Source organism: Urocampus carinirostris, chromosome 18 (assembly GCF_059441175.1).
Source record: "Urocampus carinirostris isolate Australia breed hairy pipefish chromosome 18, RoL_Ucar_1.0, whole genome shotgun sequence".
Classification (NCBI taxonomy): Eukaryota; Metazoa; Chordata; class Actinopteri; order Syngnathiformes; family Syngnathidae; genus Urocampus; species Urocampus carinirostris.
In genome coordinates, this window is record NC_142366.1 from 18,606,493 (window position 1) to 18,627,293 (window position 20,801).

At 38.3% G+C, this 20,801-nt stretch overlaps 1 protein-coding gene and 2 pseudogenes across 1 annotated transcript; 1 reads left to right on the plus strand and 2 right to left on the minus strand.

Moving 5' to 3' along the window:
- Positions 1–86: 86 nt before the first annotated feature.
- Positions 87–18,537, plus strand: marchf6 (membrane-associated ring finger (C3HC4) 6). Its single transcript, XM_088322386.1, has 25 exons — positions 87–461; positions 4,684–4,783; positions 7,302–7,375; positions 7,460–7,603; positions 8,648–8,720; positions 10,000–10,168; positions 10,254–10,440; positions 10,820–10,881; positions 10,969–11,001; positions 11,689–11,740; positions 12,588–12,646; positions 12,724–12,804; positions 12,880–12,948; positions 13,133–13,207; positions 14,091–14,225; positions 14,312–14,532; positions 15,248–15,385; positions 15,451–15,667; positions 15,878–15,947; positions 16,551–16,732; positions 16,805–16,939; positions 17,025–17,114; positions 17,181–17,313; positions 17,838–17,973; positions 18,078–18,537. The coding sequence occupies exons 1-25, from the start codon at positions 443–445 to the stop codon at positions 18,163–18,165; spliced, it is 2,742 nt and encodes a 913-aa protein (XP_088178512.1). The 5' UTR covers positions 87–442; the 3' UTR covers positions 18,166–18,537.
- A 1,662-nt stretch (positions 18,538–20,199) lies between these two features.
- LOC148348580 (U2 spliceosomal RNA) lies at positions 20,200–20,353 on the minus strand (annotated as a pseudogene).
- Positions 20,354–20,525: 172 nt separating this feature from the next.
- On the minus strand, positions 20,526–20,645 carry LOC148348581 (U2 spliceosomal RNA; annotated as a pseudogene).
- Positions 20,646–20,801: the final 156 nt, after the last annotated feature.

Genomic DNA, 20,801 nt, shown 5'->3' on the forward strand with positions numbered 1-20,801 from the left:
CGTTAGATGTCAGTATAAGAAAAGGAGTTTGTTTTCAAGTGACAAACGAAGAAGAAAACACAGGGTGGAAGGCGGCACTATTGTTCCGAGAGTGCGCATGCGCCACTCGGCTCCAACAAGCCATTTGCCTTGTCCTGTTCATCAAACTGTCACTACAACGAGACTGTGAGAGCGTCAACGACGATAAAGAGAAAACGTGTCATTAGTAACGTCAAAAGTATATTTTGTGTCAAAGTAGGGACAGTGGCAAAGAAGACACCGCTGACGGTTTCCGTCTGGCGGTGGGACCATTTCCCTCTTCTCGTCAAAATACATTCTGTGAAGGCTGTAGGCGTTTCGCTAGCTTGAGTAAGCTAGCTAAGCTATTCGGTCTGACGTCGATGGGTTCGCTGAACGAGCGACGCCTGGAAGAGACAGCGAGCTTTTCTCCTTAGTCAACAACATGGACGCGACCGAGGAAGGTAAACAGACGATTCTCGATCCCGTTTGTGTTTCTGGGCGTGAGCGATCGTGAGAATATCACCGAGTGCTGCGCCGAGTTTAGCTGGCCCGCTAGTGCTCAACCGGCTAGCGATCGAGTTAACGGCGTTAATTGTAGTTGGAGAGTTAATTCGCGATGCCTGCGAAAAGCAATTTAACACTTGCAGAAATCAAGTATACTTAACGCACGGGAGGGTAGTTGTGTAATTGGAGATGTGCAGACACTCTGTGGGTGGTGTGGTTACTGTTATTATGCAATTGCAATGTTCAAAAACGATAACATGTTAGTTCAACTAACTATTGTTGCAATTGTTGTTATCATTACATTACGTTGCAGGAAATAATTGCCTCAACTAATAGCTCCCCTTATTGATGATCACTATCCCTATACTCAGGGAATGCCCATTGTACGGCCCATGATCAAACTTTACTGGCCCGCGACGTCGGTCATAAAATAAATCATATCCATACCTGTCAAGCTGCAGGGCTCCATGCCCTTACAAACTGTCGTATTTTCCCTTACAAAATACAAAATAATCTTACACCATATTTTTTTTCCAAACGTGTTTATTTATATAGTTTAACATGTTATATTGTTCATGCGTTTCGTTATATCATATATATTGTTAATTAACATTTTGTTGTGAGATACTGAGTTGCTCGACATGCATGAGTTTTATCATAAAAAAGTTCAAAAATAAAGTAGCTTGGACGTTCACTGTAGAAGGAAAAAAACACATGCAAATTTAATCAAGTACAATTATACATTTTCTTATTCTAATTATTAATTCATTTTCTGCATTCAATTATTGTTGGTAATATACTGATTAAAAGGGATAACCACAAACCTGTCTTTTTCATTTTCTCCTTTTGTACTTCTTTTTTTTCATAAAACATCTTTATACAACATAATAATTTGTAATATAATGCATTAAAGCAAGTGAGCCGATTGAGAGACAGCTCTTTAATGAGTTGAGCCGAAAAGCCGGTTCTTTAAAAAGAGACAGACTTCCTTTCACTATACAACTACCACATAGATGCAATGGGAAATCCCCAGGCGGCAGACGCATGCGCACAGTAGCATCAAACCGCTCGCTTCGTTTGCAACGAAAAAAAACGATGCCGAGATAGAGGCTAGCGAGGCAAACTCGTTTGACTTGATTGGTTTGCATTTTCGTGATAGTCCCTGTAATAACGAACGGTACCCATAATTGACAAATTTGCGTTTTTCCGTACACATTTTCTTGTACGTCGTACACGTCTTAAAATGCATAATAAACGTATTTTGTTTGGCAAAAACGTACAGGTTGACCAGTATGCATATCATACGGCCTGTTGGTAATGTTGACGGCTGTTAAAAAAAAAAAAACCTAATTTGTACTCCTCAAAAAAATCACCATTTCAACATTTTAGCAGCGCTTTTTCACGAGACTCTGCGAGTCAAATGAAAATGCTACAAAGGCGAGCTACGACGTTTCGACCCTAATCGCCAAGTACTCCAAACCTTTCACGGAAGGTGAATTTATTAAAACTGTTCAACGAATGTCAGGCTGAATAGTCTGCCCTCAAACATTTTTAGCTTATCAAATCTGGCCCGCTTTCTGAAAAGACTGGACGCATACATCATTCAAACACCACGTGGTACCTTTAATCACAATCTTTGTAGAATTCAAACAAAGTTAATTTGTGTAAACTAGTAAATTTTATTTTCTAAATAGGCAACATAAAAATGTTTTCATCAGCAACTTTCTTTGTTCTTTCCCAATTTGCTATAAACTCAGTGATTCTTGTTAGACGTAAAAGTTGCGGGATTCCACATAATTCATAAATTCTACAGATGGTTTTATTCTGTAACTGAAACTGACACATTTTAGTTTAACTTTGAACAATGATGTTACAAGTATCAGTTCTCATTCACTTTCTTTACGCACTGCTAGCAAAGACCGAGACAATGCGAATTATAGCCGAATTGAACAGGAAGAGATCAGTCAAACATAACAAAAACGATTTTTCAATTAGAAATTAAAAATTGGTAAAAAACGGAACAGTTCTACGGCATACACAACTTGCAGTATTAACATATAATTTGACAGGTTTTTCATTGTTACGATCCATCAAAATATTAAGAACTCCGACATGTAATTTTTGTGTATTTGTACCTAATTTCTTATACATGAGCTTGGCTGTATTTTTCTCTCCAAAAAAAACACAAAATATTTTCTGCATTGACATAACAAACAATAAAATCTGTTCATGCAGGCTCCTTTTAGCCTCCTAAGAAAACCCGGGTAGCTCACTGTCCGTTTCTGAAAATAGGGCCATGATTTTCTCAGAAGCTTGTTTCTAACTGGCATGAGAAGTCAATGACCTGGTTAGTGTCTTTGAATATGTGAACAGTTTTTCCTTAAAAAAAATCAGTTTATAATTTACATATGTTAATTACTCTGTGCCCTTAAACAAGGTAATTTTTTTTCTAATTCTACTAACTACACCCTGGTAATAGTAATAACATGTTATCAACATAGTAATAACATTTCAAGATGCTATTTTAGTAAAGGATATCAGACTTGTAGCCTTTTGCACTAATCTGTAACAAAAAAGGTACCTCTCAGCTTGAAAAAGGACTGTGATCCCTGAAATGTAAACTAGGCTTGTCTAAAGTACGTCCCGGGGGCCAGCCATCGCCCGTAATCCATTTTTTCCTGGCCTGCTGCCTCTGTCATGAAATTAATCATATTTGGCCCACCATTAATGTTGATTGCAGCATGTAATACATTTGTACAAAAAAAGAGGAAAAAAATATCACAATTTTCTCAGATATTGACAGTAGCCCTTTGGCCACCTTGTCTTTGGCTTTTAGTGGAAATTTTAGCCAACCCCACATCCGACATGGTAACTAATTAAAAAAAGGAAAGTCGGCTGTGAGGGCCGCTGCTTCTTGAACATTCAAAATAACTCCGTCTGCCTAATTTGGCAAGTGACTGTGGCTGTTATCAAATGATATAATATCAAGAGACACTGCTAGACGAAACATGCTGATTACAAAAAACTTACTGGAAATGAACGCTGTGGAAAGGTGAATCAGCTAAAAGCTGTTTGTTCAGCACGGCAGTGCTTTAAGCCAAGACCTTGCGAGTCAACTAAAAATGCTACAAAGGCGATCCATTATTGTTGTCAAATTTTCATAGCAGGACAGTAAGGCTCTTGTCACACTTGTTGTCATTTTTATGACTTAATTTCTTATCTTTTTTTTTCACAAGATAATTTCAGTTTTTGCAAATTGTAGATCTACTTGTGGCATTTCTTCATTTAAGTAGTAATTTTGCTTGGTGTCCAAATTCAGCGCCAGTAGGCCAAATTGAATCATATGTTAAATGACAATTGTATTCAAAGTCATTTTTGTCAAAATGTTTTTGCCCAAAAACATATACAATGTAAAAAAAAAATTATAGGTTGACAGGTATGTTGAAATTGTTTCCTATGAAAGATTGAAAGTTTAATTCCCACTTCAGATTTCTCACCTATTTTTATGTAAATGTGCTTTACCACTTTATTGCTTCACAAATGTTGTTCAACGTTTATTAAAAATGTAATTGGAATGTGAAAGTTTGCTTTATTAAAAAAAAAAAATAATGATTATCAAAAATCAATATCGACGTGTCTGACATGTTAAGAAATCGGGGAACAGCTGTAAAATGTGGTGTACTCCCATTTCAATTTTGCAACATTAATGTCTAGCTTCTTCAATTTCTTATATTTTTAAACAACTACTTTTTAAATACGAGAAAACTTCACATGTGTAGGCAAGTTTTCTACATTAACGCATGTGTTTTCCTGTTATTTTGGTGTTATTGGATGTATAATACTTAAAGCAGGCCCTGTGGCCATTTGTGGCCCACAGGATAAACTAAATGATAGTTGCTCCAAAAATCCATGATATTCACTGTGTATTTTTGATACAAACCAAATGTACAATTAATATTCTTTAAATAGAAAATGACTATTTTTGTAAAATACTAAAACTTTATAGAAAGCTAACCGTTTTTGTTCATAAACTAACAAAAGTTATAGCCTTTTTATCATTCAAATATTCTGTATGTAGCCTCATCTAGGTAAAAGTGCATGCACTTGTGACTCAAAATAACAAACCTGCTTTATTCTTTTTTTGTTTGTGTCTGTGTGTGTAATTAAAAACATTCTCAGCGGATATTTGCCGTTTCTGCCGCTCTGAGGGGACCGCAGACAAACCTCTGTATCACCCATGTGTTTGCACCGGCAGCATTAAGTTCATTCACCAGGAATGGTAAGTGAAAATGGTTATAATCCCTTAACAGTCTACCATTTAAAAAAAAGATAACTAAATACTACACAATACACATGCACAAAATTATGTCCAAACAAAACACAAATGGCTATTGACTTGGTGTGTTTGAGGACTGCCCTCTTGTTAGAGTAAAAGTTTGAAATGCAATCTTACTGGGTCTATTTTTAGTGTCATTAGTTACGGATTTGTATTACTGCTGGATCTTTAAGCCATTAGATAATGATCAGATCAGGTTTATGGTCCGATTACTACGCAACAGTTGAGTATAATACCCAAATAGGATTTGTTTTTTGTTTTTTATAAGGGAATTTTGTTATGTCAGACCAACCTACAGGATACATCATTGGAATAGGGTTGAACATATTACTGTTGTGAGCCATAGCCAACTTAAACGGACAGTGTATTATTTAGTGCCTCCTAGTGTTACTAATAAGAATTCATCTCATCTCATTAGCCGTACCGCTTATCCTCATTAGGGTCGCGGGGGGGCTGGAGCCCATCCCAGCCATCTCCGGGCAGTGGGCAGGGGACACCCTGAATTGGTTGCCAGCCAATCGCAGGGCACACGGGGACAGAAAACTCACTTGCTCATTCACACCTAGGGACAATTTGGACCGGCCAATTCACCTGAAATGCATGTTTTTGGAATGTGGGAGGAAACCGGAGTGCCCGGAGGAAACCCACGTAAGCACGGGGAGAACATACAAACTCCGCACAGGAAGTCTGGAGCTGGATTTGAACCCCGCAGGAGGTTCCCTAGACATGAACTGTGCCGCACAAGCGCTAACCACTGCGCCGCCGTGGAATTGTTCATTTAAAAACAATATTGGCTTAAATAATATGTAAAAATAAATCAACTGTCATATAAAGGTGCATCTTTTAAAATACTTGCAGGTCAAGTAATTGGCATTTATTTTTCATAACGTAAGCCTCACCTTAAGAGAGCTGACATAATTGTCCATCTTGCTGCAACAAGTCCCCCAAAAACTCAAAAAAAGCTTGGCAAAATGGAGCATTTTGATCACTTTGGTGTGTGAACTGGTGCGTTTTGATCACCCCCGGATCTCCCTAATTTGGATTCTTCATTGTGCTATTGAGTACTCGTTTTCAGTTGCACAATACTAGGAGTGCCAAACTCAAACGGATGGTAGGGCCAAATGAAAAAAACAAGATACAAAATGAGGGCCGGACTGATCGAAGGTTGAATGTTTTAAATGACGCTTATAGTTAAATGAGCATAATTGAACTCACTGAAATGCTAACAAATATATTCTCAAATGATTAGATAAGTACATTTACATTTTGTTAGGACTCATCTATTTTAGCAGGCACAAAAGACATATTTCCTTGCTATAAAAATCACCATTGCATGAACGTTTAATGAAAGAAGTCAGTATTATTCTGGAACAACCAGTGTCTTATATTTTATAATTAAGCAAAGGTGGGCTAAAATCACTTCAAAGAAGAAAAATATACATTTTCTATCCTTGACTAAGCTACAATAAAGTGCAAGGAGAAGTAATATACGGTGAAAACAATTACAATAATGAATCAAGATTGTCTCAAGGGCCAAAGAAAATCTTCTCAGGGGCCGGATGTGGCCAACAAGCCATGACTTTGACGTATGTGCACTGCACTATATAGTATCAGTTGTCAAATAATACACAATTTCCCTTTAAAGCAGTAGTCGGGAACCCATATATGGCTCTTGTCATGAGTACAGCTGGCTCAGAGATAAAATAGGATGTGCAGAATTACTTTCTACACTGGAGCATGTGATGCCATATGTAGCAAGTCAGGAAAACACTGATAAAAGTCCAGTATACATAGGACACAGTTTACAGTCAAGGTGTCAAACCAACAGACCCAATTTTGGCTGTACATTGCTAAATACTGCTTTTCATAGACGCTCATTTAAATTAAACAATGTATGTTCACTATCAAAACACTATATAATGAAAACCCAGAAACAAACTGTAAAGACCCAAAAACTACACCCAGAATAATTAGATTGGACGAGCGGTAGGAATAGGTGGTGTTATACACACATCACACAAACTGTTTCTTCCTCTTTCGCATTGCAGTCTGCACCGAAGTAATACGTTGGTAATCTTGCTTGTTGTATTTTGGGACATTTTTACAAAATAACTTGCACCTTGTTTTGAAACCATTATTTAGGACAAAAATGACCATTTAAATGAGCCTCAACAGTGTTGAGTTACTGCGGGAGGGAGACACATTTTAAGTGGTTCATTTATATTGATATGGGACACAGCCTCTGTCTTCAATGTAACAATCAAACCAGCCATAATGTTTTGTGTTCCAATTGTGTCCTATTCATCCATGGTGGTAATGGGGGCAGTTGGATAACTCCCAGAATAGAGGAGCAGAGCTTGGATGTTTCTAGGCTTTCGGTGGATCCCACCATGAATGCATTTCACCCCAGTAGAACTTAACAGCACAATTCTAATTCCCCCCTTGAATCTTCTCCTGACAGTTTGGTCCAGTGGCTAAAACACAGCAGGAAGGAGTATTGTGAATTATGCAAGCACCGGTTTGCATTCACACCTAGTAAGTGCTCTGATTTGGTACTGTGTATCAATATTCGTTGGTGGAAAAAAAGCACTATTGAAATATTGTTTGTTTCTTTTTTAGTCTACTCCCCAGACATGCCGTCACGTCTGCCCATTCAGGACATTTGTGCCGGCCTCCTGACCAGCGTGGGCACTGCCATCCGCTACTGGTTCCATTACACATTGGTGGCTTTTGCTTGGCTTGGCGTGGTTCCTCTCACTGCTTGTGAGTATGACACTTCCACGTATTGTGGCTCAAATAAAGATGTGCAAAAATTACAACAAAATGTTAATCCCCTAACTATGATCTTTACATTGTTTGTATGACTAAGACTCACAAGACGAGTGTATCTTTTCATGCTGCTTTAATCCAAGCTCATTGGCATCTCGCAACGTACTGTCTCTAAAAATTGGTGTTACCCTGAATGTCCCCCGTTGGCTTCCAACACATGCACATTAGTTCCACATATGGTTCCTACAAATATTCCCACATCTCCCCCTTTATATTAGTTACCCACTTCTCCCCCTTTATGTGAGTCAACAATAACATAAAAAACTGCTTTTATGTAAGACCACTTCTGACACCGTGCAACAATGTTATATGCGTTATATGTGATCCAAACCCCAAATTCGTGTCAGGTTTGTCCTAAAATCTCAATCATTACGTTCAAGGCCTTGTTGGGTTTTTCTCTCTCCCTGCCTTTCACCGTTATTGCTCTTTATTTCTTTCTTTGTGTTGCCTAGTGGACCATGCGATGATTCCGAAATAATGTGTGAAAGGCTCCCCAAAGGAGATATTTTGGCGGCGTGCCGAGGATTATACAACCACGCCTTCAGCGCCATACTGAATCAGTGGTGTGTCGTTGGAAAAAGGAACTGGCTCTATGAGCCGGCGCTTGGAAGTGAAACTAATATGTAAGGCCTAAGGTGGGAAGGGGAGGTGAATTTCCCGCCTAGCTTCTGTCGCGTGTCAGTTCTCTAGGTCAGACTGAGTGAGGTTGTTGGGGCGGGGCCGGTGGCAGCTTTCACGTATAGAAATATAAGTTAAAAATTATATAAATACAAGACCATTGACGAGTGGATAAAACATAGTGTATTGAGGAACGGCCGTTTCCCTAATGTGTCTGGTAGCCTCCAAACACGGGCACATTAGCCCTGCCTATTTATTTGTACCAATATTCTTACGAATCCTGTTTGACAATTTTTTTCTGAGCTTGCTTACTCTGCTCTCTCTAAAAAAGTGTTGCTAATCAATTGTCATTTATTTCAGGTCGCATCTACAAGTGTCTTTTTACTGGCTCTGTGAGCTCACTTCTGACACTGCCCTTGGACATGCTCTCCACGTGAGTGATGTACACTTTTCACCGTATCCACTAGGACTTGACAATATATCAGAAATTTAGTCCAGGTTTTGTATTCTCTTGATGTGTAATACTATACTTTCTCTACATTGTTTAATGGATTAAATGCTTGTAAACTATGGTGCTTGTTACAAACTTGAAGCAGACCTTATTCAATTCCCAAAGCGAGTGACCTTATGATTTATTTCTAGCCACCCTCGTTGGAGTTGACTGTAAAACCATAAAACCGACTACAAGAACAATTAGATCCTCTCTTTATTCAGATATAAAACAAGATTTGTTTGAAAAACATTACTCAGTTTAGAATACCATTCTAATGTTAAAAAATTGAGCAATTACTACTGGAGTGGTTTTTATTCAAATAATAACATACAAATGCTGTGGAAAGGCACAAGCACAATTAAGATATCACTATTTAAAGAAACAATTTCTTCAGTATCTTTTAAAAACGAACTATTTCATCAGACTTTTATCATAACTTTCTATCGCTTGCGTTACGCTTGCATGGCACCACGCTGCCTCAAGAGGCCAAAATTTGCATTTACCCCAGAGTTGTTTTTTTTTGCTGTATTTACTGTATTTTTTTTACTTTCTTAATGATTTATGGTTGGGTCTTAAGTTTCAAGGCGTTCTTCTCTCTTCGAAATTGAAGAACATAAATATATCCAAGTGGGGATCGGCTGTATGACCCACAATTTAATTATATTTTTCAGTCATTCTGGGCAATTACGATTTAAATCAATTTTAAACATATCTATTAGACAAACCAAAGAATATTAAAGAAAGTTTGATTACAAAAAGCATCCTTTGTATAAAGTTTAGACAACATAATTGATTTTATATCCGTTTTAACATCAACTTAATATTATCTGTAGAGTTTCCTTAACAAAGAACACAAATAAGTTCTGTTCTTTTTTTATGCAAACAGAAAAAATATTTTCATATAAATCCGCAGTATTTAATTATCTACACTTGAGTAACGGAGGGTTAAGAGTTGAAATACATACTTCTGCAGTTGAGGTTTATGATGATGTATTTTACTGTCATTCTTTAATGTTTTTTTTCTCTCATTTCAAAATCAATCAACTAATTAAAACATAGATTCAAGTAATGAGTCATTGATTGTAAATACATTTCTTTAAAAACCCTCCGACCTTAAACGGAAATAAAAAAAACGTTTTCATTATTGTCCACAACCAGCCACCATTATTTTAGTTCCATACTTGAGGTAAAAAAATACATTTTTCCCCCCATACTGCAGTGAGAACCTGCTGGCTGACTGTCTTCAGGGGTGCTTTGTCGTCACTTGCACCCTGTGTGCGTTTATTAGCCTGGTTTGGCTAAGAGAACAGATAGTCCACGGTGGGGCACCGCAATGGTTAGAGCAGCACCAGCCTCCGCCACCCAATGCAGCCGGACAAGCCAATGAGGTGCATTCCTCAAGTCGTGTTTCGAATAAAGTGGTGGATATGATCTTATAGTATTATTTTATTAATATCACTTATGTCTCCTTAGGCTCAAGGGGCAGGCCCAGGTGCAGCAGATGAACCCCCTGCGGACCAACCGGCCCCTGCAGAACCACCAGCCCAGAATGAGGCTGAGCCGGAGCCCCCTGATCCACCAGAGCAAGGAGACGACCCCGAACTGGAAGAAGAGGAGGGACTGGCTGCTGAAGATGCTGACCCCAACAACGGAGCACAAGGTTTTAATAAGTTACCGTATTTTCCGCACCATAAGGCGCAATGGATTATCGTGCACACTTTCAAAGAAATAGTCCTTCCATTTTCGTTTATTTTTCATACACAAACGGCGCATCAGACTATAAAGTGCATGAAATTGAGACTACAATGAGAGCTTCTGTGTTAATTGGTCCATATTAATACAATGCATTAGTTTGTGCCGCTGACCAAAATAACCAAACATTGTAGGCAATGGGAATCAAACCCGAGTACTGGCTGTACCAGTGGTACGGATGACATTCAAAATTAAATCTTATCCCACTATTTTTACTGTGCCAACACACTAATTTGATTAAAAACGGTTCCTTGCTTTACTTATGTGTATTAAATTATTTCCCCCAGATGATATGAACTGGAATGCTTTGGAGTGGGACAGGGCAGCTGAAGAACTCACATGGGAACGGGTAATAAAATGTTTTATAATAAATAGCACTTTCGATTTAAATATTTGTTTTAGCACACAGAAGACTAAAGGTCTGTTTATTTTGTAGATGCTTGGCTTGGATGGATCACTTGTTTTTCTGGTAAGTTGTATTTAAGTTCCCTAAGGCAGTGATTCCTCAACTACTGATCTCTTCGGGGATTCATTTATTAGGGGTGTAAAACAGTTTTTTTTCTGACCAGTATGGTGCGTTTCAACATAAGGCTTCATAACACAATACAATATGTATAAATTTTTGATAAAATCCAATTCAATTAAAGCGATTTTAATACCATTTCATTCAAAAACAATGACTTTAATGCAAATAAAACTACACAGAATAAATTGGGTTTTAGTTTCAAACCAATACATCCCAAAAAGTAAGGGAATATTTATACCAGAAGAAGCAGTTACATAATATTTCATCACAAAAGCCTAGGAAGCAACACCTTTAATATTGCACTTTTAATTGAAAATAATTTATAGGTTTGTAGTTCAGTAAACACTCAAAATCTGGAGAGAAGACATCAATGGGTTTTTTTTAACTTGCAAGGAGAACAGGAGAAGACTGATCAAGAAATCCTCACTATGGAAAATCCCAAGCACTTTCTTTTTATTAAATCATTTAAGGTTGTGAAAAATAATTCCACCTTAAAGGATTTTAATGACAGCAACATAATTGGCTGACAGTGACAATTATGTAAATATTGGATAATAGTCAAAATATCTTTGATTCGGTAAAGGTTGGGAAGTCATTTTATATTCATAATCATCTGTGTTTGTGCTACAGGAGCATGTATTTTGGGTGGTGTCCCTCAATACACTCTTCATCCTTGTGTTTGGTAAGTTTGCTTGTCAACAACTCTATATAACATCTAATCTATATCTATTTCAATCTTCTAAACTTATGCATATATAAATCCCAATTTGCATGCGTGTATTTGTGTTGGTATGTGGCTTATAGGCTCCAAAACGGCTGAACCGATTTTCGTGAAACTTTAGGCTTTAAATAGGTTTTCTGTCAAGGCACCCCCAATAAATACCAACAAAATTGGTAAACATCTGCTTTCGTGTAAAACCGGCTCTGGAGGTGAATCTGGCCATGCGGATCTTTGGCACTTCTTAGTGGCTCCCTGGCACTTTTTCAACAAACCACATTCCCAACAACCTTGCTCAAGTAGAATGCCCATCAATGCCGGGTCAATGTGCTTGCATAATAAAACGCATGACAGTTCCCTCTACTCATGTAATGAAAATAAATGCACATTTCTTACGAGTATTTAGAAAAAATTCAGGTGTGTATGATTTTATCATGACTTTCTTTTTTTCTTATAGTTGGGAATCTCTAAATAAAACACACGGTCCCTTTACAAAAATTAAATTGATAATAAAAATCACATCTGCAAAATATTCAAAACCAGTTTGAATGCAGTTAACATTTATAGTTTGTGAGTCATAACACCAATATGTCTCAACTAATGCCATAATTATCTAGTTACAAACTACTGTTTGATAATCGGATAAACTTTTAGATAATTCATAATTCAAATTACCGGTACTTTCAAGTTGAAACGTATTTTGGGGGGGTTTTTCATCAAATTAATTTATTTGATTGCCAGGTTCTACTAAAGAGTGCTTTTGTTGACATCATCAAGACTGATAACTGCATTTTTCTCTTCTTTTATACAGCATTTTGTCCCTACCACATTGGACATTTCTATGTTGTTGGTCTTGGCTTTGAGGAATATGTAAGACAGTTTATATTACATTTTAGTAAATGTGATTGAAGGTACGCTCATGTTTTTAAAGCAATATTTCGTTTTAGGTTCAAGCCTCTCATTTTGAAGGATTAATCACAACCATCGTGGGATACATCCTGCTGGCCATGACACTTATCCTGTGTCATGTATCCTTCCACACACGTAGATGATGGAAAGTGTTTTTGAGTTGCTGGTCTTTATCCTTAATATGGGCGCTTTAGGGATTGGCTGCTCTGATCCAGTTTCAGCGCTCCAGACGTCTCCTAGGAGTCTGTTACATTGTTGTCAAGGTAAACTGTCAGCAGATGGGTATGCATTTGTTTTGGTTAAATGGTGCAGGTTTTCAATGAATCAATGCATTTATCTTTGGGTCCTGCACAGAAAAAGTAAACTTTCTGCACGATGATGAAAATATCTTTGTTCTTAACACCATTATCATATAATTTTAATGTTAAAAATGAACTTTTGTTTTAGGTCTCCCTGCTGGTTGTTGTCGAGATTGGTGTTTTTCCACTGATCTGTGGCTGGTGGCTTGACATCTGCTCTTTAGTAAGATATTTCAATTTTTTTTTTTGCCAATTAATTAATCCTTCTGTTTAAACACAGCGCACCATTTTCCCATTTTTTAAGTGGGTTAAATTAACTACATTTTACTACATTGTTTTCCTCCTAGCCCTGTCCGATATTTTTCTGGAAAATGTGCAAATTCCTAAATCAGCCCTGTCCCTTTTTAAGAAGTTATTTTAAATAAACTCACGTTTGTATCTTCATCAATTTGTCAAATATAGAACGTGACATCCAGTCCTTGAATTCTTAAACGGCACTTTGTAGCTTGATTGAATGTGCAATGACCAAAGTAATTTTTTTTTAATGAGAGAAATAGTATGTTCTCAAGACAACAATGAGTCTTTTTAAATACCTTTTTATTTTTTTAGTTTTTTAGTTTTTCTACCACAGAAGATAATTATAAATATTAGTTGGATGGTGGTTTAAAAATCTGGTTCCCTGTATCCTATACAACTACATTAGGTAGCCAATAATGACATTTTCATATATACTTTTTCAGCAATAGGTACTTTTATTCTATTGTTTAACAGGCAACAAGGTGAAGAACAGAATATTCAAACGTTTAAGTTTTGAATCAGGAATCACCCAAGCGCTGCTTCTTGGTTATTGAATAGTGCAAAGAGGTGCCATTTTTAAATAGTTACAGTTGCTACTGTGATATTTTTAGATTACTGCTAGGGTGTAATAATTAGGTGTGAGGTTAAAATAAGCTCAGTAAACTACAAAAACATCGACCTCGAAAAAGGGCAATGGGCTTTTACACTTTTCTGTACATTGATGTTTTCGACCACATTGTTATGTAGTTATTGAACTAGAGTAAAGGCTTTAAATCATTGTTTCCGTGTTAAAAACGTTTTACTTGCAGGAGATGTTCGATGCTTCCCTGAAAGATCGAGAGATGAGTTTCAAATCAGCACCTGGCACCACCATGTTTCTCCACTGGTTGGTTGGGATGGTCTACGTCTTTTACTTTGCTTCTTTCATTCTGCTTTTAAGAGAAGTAAGCCTGCTTGAATCCCTTGATTTATAGCCAGGGAAAAATGGGATTTTCTCACATCCTTATGTGCTTTTGTTTTCATTTGCCAGGTGTTGAGGCCTGGGGTGCTTTGGTTTTTGAGAAACCTCAACGATCCAGATTTTAACCCGGTGCAGGAGATGATTCATCTGCCCATCTACAGACACCTGCGGCGGTTTATTTTGTCCGTGGTGGTGTTTGGTTCCATCGTGCTGTTAATGTTGTGGCTGCCCATCAGGTTGATTAAACTACTGATGCCGACCTTTCTGCCGTACAACGTCATGCTCTACAGGTAACTGGGATAATTTTTTTTCTCTATATTACATTCTTTTTCAACCAGTGTGCCAGGGCACATCTTAAGCTAACGTGGAGCCAATGCAGGTTAGCTAAAATCGGGGTAATGTGACCAAACTTTCTTGTTAAAAGTTAAAAGCCTCGCTGCAGCATTTTGTACCAGCTGCCTGCAGGCTCTTGATTTTGGACTTTGGGAGACCGGAGAGTAGTGCATTACAGTAATCGAGATGGGAAGTAACAAACACATGAATTAGAATCTCTGCATCGGACAGACAGCATAGGGCGAATTTTAGCAATGTTGCGAAGATGGGAAAAAATAGCTGTTCTAGTCATGCACTATTTTTCAACCAGTGTGCTGCAGGAAAATTCCAAAATGTTATCTTTGCAAAAAAAGAACGCCATTGTTCCACTTATTTGCTTCCTTTAAGTGATCACCAGAGTGACTGTAACATTTATGCATATCAGTAGGTGGCAGCAGCTTACTATTTTGTCTTTTTATACACTAATTATTTTCTAATGCGGTAGTACAGTATATTTTTACACTTTAAAAAATAACATGAACTTGCCGCCAGAAATTGATTTTTGACGGACAGTGTGCCCAGAGAGTTTTTGATGAAAAAACGTGTGACGCAGTTAAAAAGGTTCAGAAACACTGCTTCAAACATCTTTACTCTTTTTTTAAAGTGGCATTTTCTGAATCTTTATTTCCACAGTGATGCCCCAGTCAGCGAGCTGTCTTTGGAGCTATTATTACTTCAGGTCGTGCTGCCAGCTTTATTGGAGCAAGGGCATACTCGCCAGTGGCTCAAAGGCTTAGTTAGAGCCTGGACGGTCAGCGCTGGATATTTATTGTAAGTACTCATGCCCATGTCATGCTCTGATGCACTTATAAATATGAACTATGATTGCATGGCAGAGATCTCCACTCCTACCTCCTTGGGGAGCAAGAGGAAGTAGATGCTAACCAGCCCATGAACAACAATAACAATCCTCCTCCTGGACACCAAAACAACAATAACAACCCACCTCCAGCAGTTGGTGAGGGGTTGCATGCAGCCCACCAAGCCATCTTGCAGCAGGGCGGGCCAGTGGGCTTCCAGCCATACCACAGACCCCTCCGCTTCCCATTCAGAGTAAGATGATAGGGTTTCCCCTCTGCTTTCTAGAGTTGGTCCTCTATAATAACAAGATACATGTGGAATTTAACCTCAAGTGAAGTTTTTTTGGGAAGAAGAAACTCCCTCTTTCCGTCTAATGTTTGCAAGGGCGTGTGTCTTTCTTTTTAGTTGAGTTACAGTAAGTTGATGCTGGTGTACTTACATTTAAACATTCATTTCTTCTAGATTGTTCTACTGATTGCATTTATGTGCATCACCCTGCTGGTGGCTAGTCTTGTGTGCCTGACACTACCAGGTGAGCTGCAGCGCAGATTTTCTTTCCTGCCCTAACCCTTTTACCACAATTCTATTTATAGTGATTTGATGACTGCACATTTCTAACTTGAACATCCAGAAATGAAAGCGTTTCAAATAAAATTCTAGGGTGTTTTTTCTATACATTGAACTGGAAAGCACTTATGAGTTACGTCGAAACAAAAACAGCAAAATTGCCATATTATATAAAATGAAGGATTACCTCAACCTTTCTGCCTACATTGTTTTGTATTATTCCTTGGTCATTCCTTACATAATGTTTGAGTCTATTTGGAACTCGCATTCCACACACACAAAAGTACTGGTTTGATGATAACCATTCCAAACCAATTATTCAGTTTATACATTAATTTGAAAGCAATGATAATTCATGTTTTTATTTTTCTATTGTAATTTTAATTTTCTTTCTGGTATAGTTAGATCGTGTAAAAAGTGTAGGCAAAAATAAGCGATAACTCTACGTTTTAGGACTGATTTCATGTTTTATCTGTGTTTAACCTTAGTGTTCAAAGTATTGTGTTATTCATTTGGATTAATTATTAGGTAACTAACTTTCTTTTATGTTATTTTATTTTTTTATCAGTGTTCACCGGACGCTGGTTGATGTCCTTCTGGACTGGAAGCTCTAAAATTCACGAGCTGTATACAGCAGCTTGCGGCCTGTATGTCTGCTGGTTGTCTATCCGAGGAGTCACTGTGCTGCTGGCTTGGATGCCCCAAGGACGCACTGTCATTGTGCATAAAGTTCAGGAGTGGACATTCATGGTGGGTTTTATACATGGATGTGGGTGGTACTTGAACCTAGCATCAATTTTGATGGAACATTCTTTGGATTAGATTCTAAAAACCCTGGTTGTTGCTCTGCTGGTTGCTGGAGTCATTCCACTGTTGTTGGGTCTGCTGTTTGAGTTGGTCATTGTAGCTCCACTCAGAGTGCCTTTGGATCAAACGCCTCTCTTCTACCCCTGGCAGGTAATTTACTCTTACGGGATTTATTTAATACATGTATTAATTATCTCTGATAGATTTTTAAGTTTTCCCCGCTTCTGTTTTGCAGGATTGGGCTCTCGGAGTGCTTCATGCCAAAATCATAGCAGCAATCACACTGATGGGTCCTCAGTGGTGGCTGAAGACAGTTATTGAACAGGTTTTTGCATTGATTGTTAGTTCAGTTGTGTTGGAATTTTGCAAACATGTATTTACTCCCCATTAGGTGTACGCCAATGGAATTCGCAACATAGATCTTCATTTCATCATCCATAAACTTGCAGCGCCAGTCATTTCAGTCTTGCTGCTTTCCCTGTGTGTGCCCTACGTGATTGCGGCTGGGGTGGTGCCTGCTGTTGGTAAGCGGTTTATTATATTTAGGTGCTTATTACTGTAAAATTCGGATTATTTGGCACATTTGATTATTAGCCGCACCCAGTACTTTTTAATGAAAAACCATTTTGTCCATCCATAAGCCGCATGTGCCTACACTGAAACATGAGATATTTTCAAAGAAAGACGGTACACAGAAAGCATTTTAAAAATTTAAGGTAACTTAACCCCTTAACCTTCTGACAGACTCGTAAAATTATTCCCAATATGGTAGTTAGCGCTCCCCTTGCGATTGACACCTTTTCCATGATGAGTGTTTGTTCATGCTAGTTTTATTCATGCACAAAGAATGAAAATACATTTAATTTTCGTCTTCCTCAACACATATTCCACGTGTCTCACACTTTACTGCTTGGGCGGCCCTGGCATTAACTGCCCGCATCGTTACATAGGCCGCAGGGTTGAAAGCTTGGGGGAAAAGTCGCGGCTTATAGTCCGAATGTTTCGGTACTTTCTTTTTGTGAGCTTAAAGTATGTGTTGCTCCCTCAGGGGTGACCCCAGAGATGGAGATTTTAATACAAAGGAGAATCTACCCTTTCCTTTTGATGGTGGTCTCGCTCATCGGCATCTTGTCCTTCCAAATCCGTCAATTCAAACGGCTCTACGAGCACATCAAGAATGACAAGTAAGGATGTTTTTAGTGTACTAAAAAAATGGGTTTTATGTATTATCCATGGGTTGCATGTAAAAAATTGACTGGTAAATCCAATGTGTCATTTTTATCTGCAGGTACTTGGTCGGTCAAAGACTCGTCAACTATGAAAAGAAAGCAGGAAGAACAAGTTCAGTCCCCCCCTCCAACCCAATCATTGAATAGATTTTTTCCCCCCACTTCCTCCCATCCCCACTTTCGATTTAACCAGTCACTGGACTGTAATCCTCTTAGAAACTCTGGATCTTGGATACTAGCCAGCCCTCTGATTTCCCCCAAATGCCCATCACAGTTGGCAAGGGAAACATGTATTATATTAATGGGACAGCAACATAATCTCAGAGTGAGTGTGAGATAGGTTTTGATTTGAACTATTGTCTGCCGTTCTCACATTGCTATGGAAAATGCTGCCTGATAATTCTACATGTGTAAATACGTTTAATGCAGATTTTGTCTTCAAGACGAAGACATGAAAAAATGTGATGACCATTGTACATCTTAAAAGTGTATGTATAATTTATTAAATCAAACCGGCAATCTGTTGTTTAGTTTTTTGGGGGGATAGAATTTGTGTGAGTTCAATTGTGATTTCACATTTGGCTCCAACACTCCTGCAACCATTAGTGAGGAGAAGCAATTGAGACGAAGGTAAAATGGATGGCAGTGAGATGTGATGTTATTTCCTGTTGTTGACAACTAAAACCAGCACAATTATAATGCTGTAGAAAAATTATCACTATGCAACAAGATGCGGTTTTGGTGTCTGGTCGACTCATTTTCCAAAAAGCAATTTTCATTTATCTGTGCCAAATGTATTTATTTCCCTTTACTGGCAATTGAAATCGAATATTTGATTTTAACTGATTTCACAAAAATAAATCAAAAGTTCTATCCTAAATGTAGCCCAACACAACCTACCCTCAGTTTAATAATTGCATTGGAGGCGTCAGTCGAAGCCTGGTGTAAAGATCTGGCCTATAAACATGTCCTTTTACACATTTATGCCACCTTCGAAAGATGATTATGTCTGCACTCTTGTGTGATCCAATCCTAACTGTATATTTTAGATTTTTAAAGATTTTAACTTTCACAAGCTTGGGCTGAGATAAACCAAACGTAATGTTTTGTTTTGAGATCAAATAATTTGTTGTGTATGAAAATACTGAGGTGATATGGCTAAAGCTCTTTATTTTTTATAAATTATCTGAAAACCTTTATTACATAATTACAAATTCAGGGGTGGGGGGCAGCTCGGCAGCGCAGTGTTTAGCACGTGTGCGGCACAATTCTGAGGTCATTAGATCGAATCGTCCTGTGTGGAATTTGCATGTTCTCCCCGTGCTTGTGTGGGTTTTCTCCGGGCACTCCGGTTTCCTCCCACATTCCGTTTCAGGTTAATTGGCTGGTCCAAATTGTCCCTCGGTGTGAATGAGCGAGTGACTTGTCTGTCTCTGTGCCCTGCAACTGGCTGACAACCAGTTGAGGGTGTCCCCTGCCCACTGCGCGAAGATAGCTGAGATGGGCTCTAGCACCCACGTGACCCCACTGAGGATAAGCAGTGCAGATAATGGATGGATAGAAATTCAGGGGGTGGTTTTTCATACATTTTTAAATATCTTCAGATCGTGTTTGATTATTTATTGTTTTGAAGTAGAAAACACATTTAGCTTTGACTGGTTAAATTTAAAGGTACGATAGTATGTATTTAGCTTTGTAACATGAAGTTCATTAATGGACATTAAGCTACAGGGAAAATCACAAGATTCTTTTGTTTCCAAAACTGATAAAAGGACGTTGAGATATTTGACCACTAGATCTTGCTCTATTGTGCCATGCAACTGAAAACGATTTCTACAAAGCACAAGGAATTAAACAAACAACAAAGACTCATGGTCAACATATCTCACCATTTTTTTTCTCATTTTCTTTGCCCAACCTTTCACAAGGTTTTTTTTCTGTTGAAGCAATATAGCAGTTATGTCAGCTCCCTCTAGTTGAGCCTCATGTTATGTGAAATAAATTCACAATTCTTGATGGGGTTTGGGGTTTTTGAGGGTTATTGTTCTATCTTCGTTATTCATTATCCATTATCCGTTATCGGTCAGTTCACAATACGCTACAAAGCCTAGGAGGCGGGACACTTACTCTCAGCCAAAAGGCCAAGCTAAGGTCCTAGCCCTAAAGCCTTGCTGCGATCATTGCGAATGCACCGTTCCCGGAGGTACTGCAATACCGGGCCGATGCGTGGAGTGGACAGAGCAAACTCTTATTCCATCTCCGGATTGCAAAAATCAAAGATCTGATAAGAACAGATACTACACTTGATCTTAGCCAAAAGGCAGTGCTTCACAATTCTTGATGGGGGTTTGGGGTTTTTAAGGGTTATTGATCTATCTTCGTTATTCATTATCCATTATCCGTTATCGGTCAGTTCATAATACGCTACAAAGCCTAGGAGCCGGGACACTTACTCTCAGCCAAAAGGCCAAGCTAAGGTCCTAGCCCTAAAGCCTTGCTGCGATCATTGCGAATGCACCGTTCCCGGAGGTACTGCAATACCGGGCCGATGCGTGGAGTGGACAGAGCAAGCTCTTATTCCATCTCCGGAATGCAAAAATCAAAGATCATGGCAAAGGCCAAGCTAAAAAGGCCAAGTTCAGTCCTTTCCTATGCATATTACTGCAATTCTCAGCCGGCATGCGTGTTCATAAAGTGTGCAGTTTAAAAACCATGTATTAGTACAAAACCATGTTTACTAAATATGCTATTCAATGCACTATTATTAAAATCGTGTTTTTAAA

Coding starts and splice junctions, on each gene's coding strand:
- marchf6 (XM_088322386.1), top strand. Junction 15,948..16,550: donor TGTGTGCCTGACACTACCAG/GTGAGCTGCAGC, acceptor TTTTTTTATCAG/TGTTCACCGGACGCTGGTTG. Junction 17,115..17,180: donor TGAAGACAGTTATTGAACAG/GTTTTTGCATTG, acceptor ACTCCCCATTAG/GTGTACGCCAATGGAATTCG.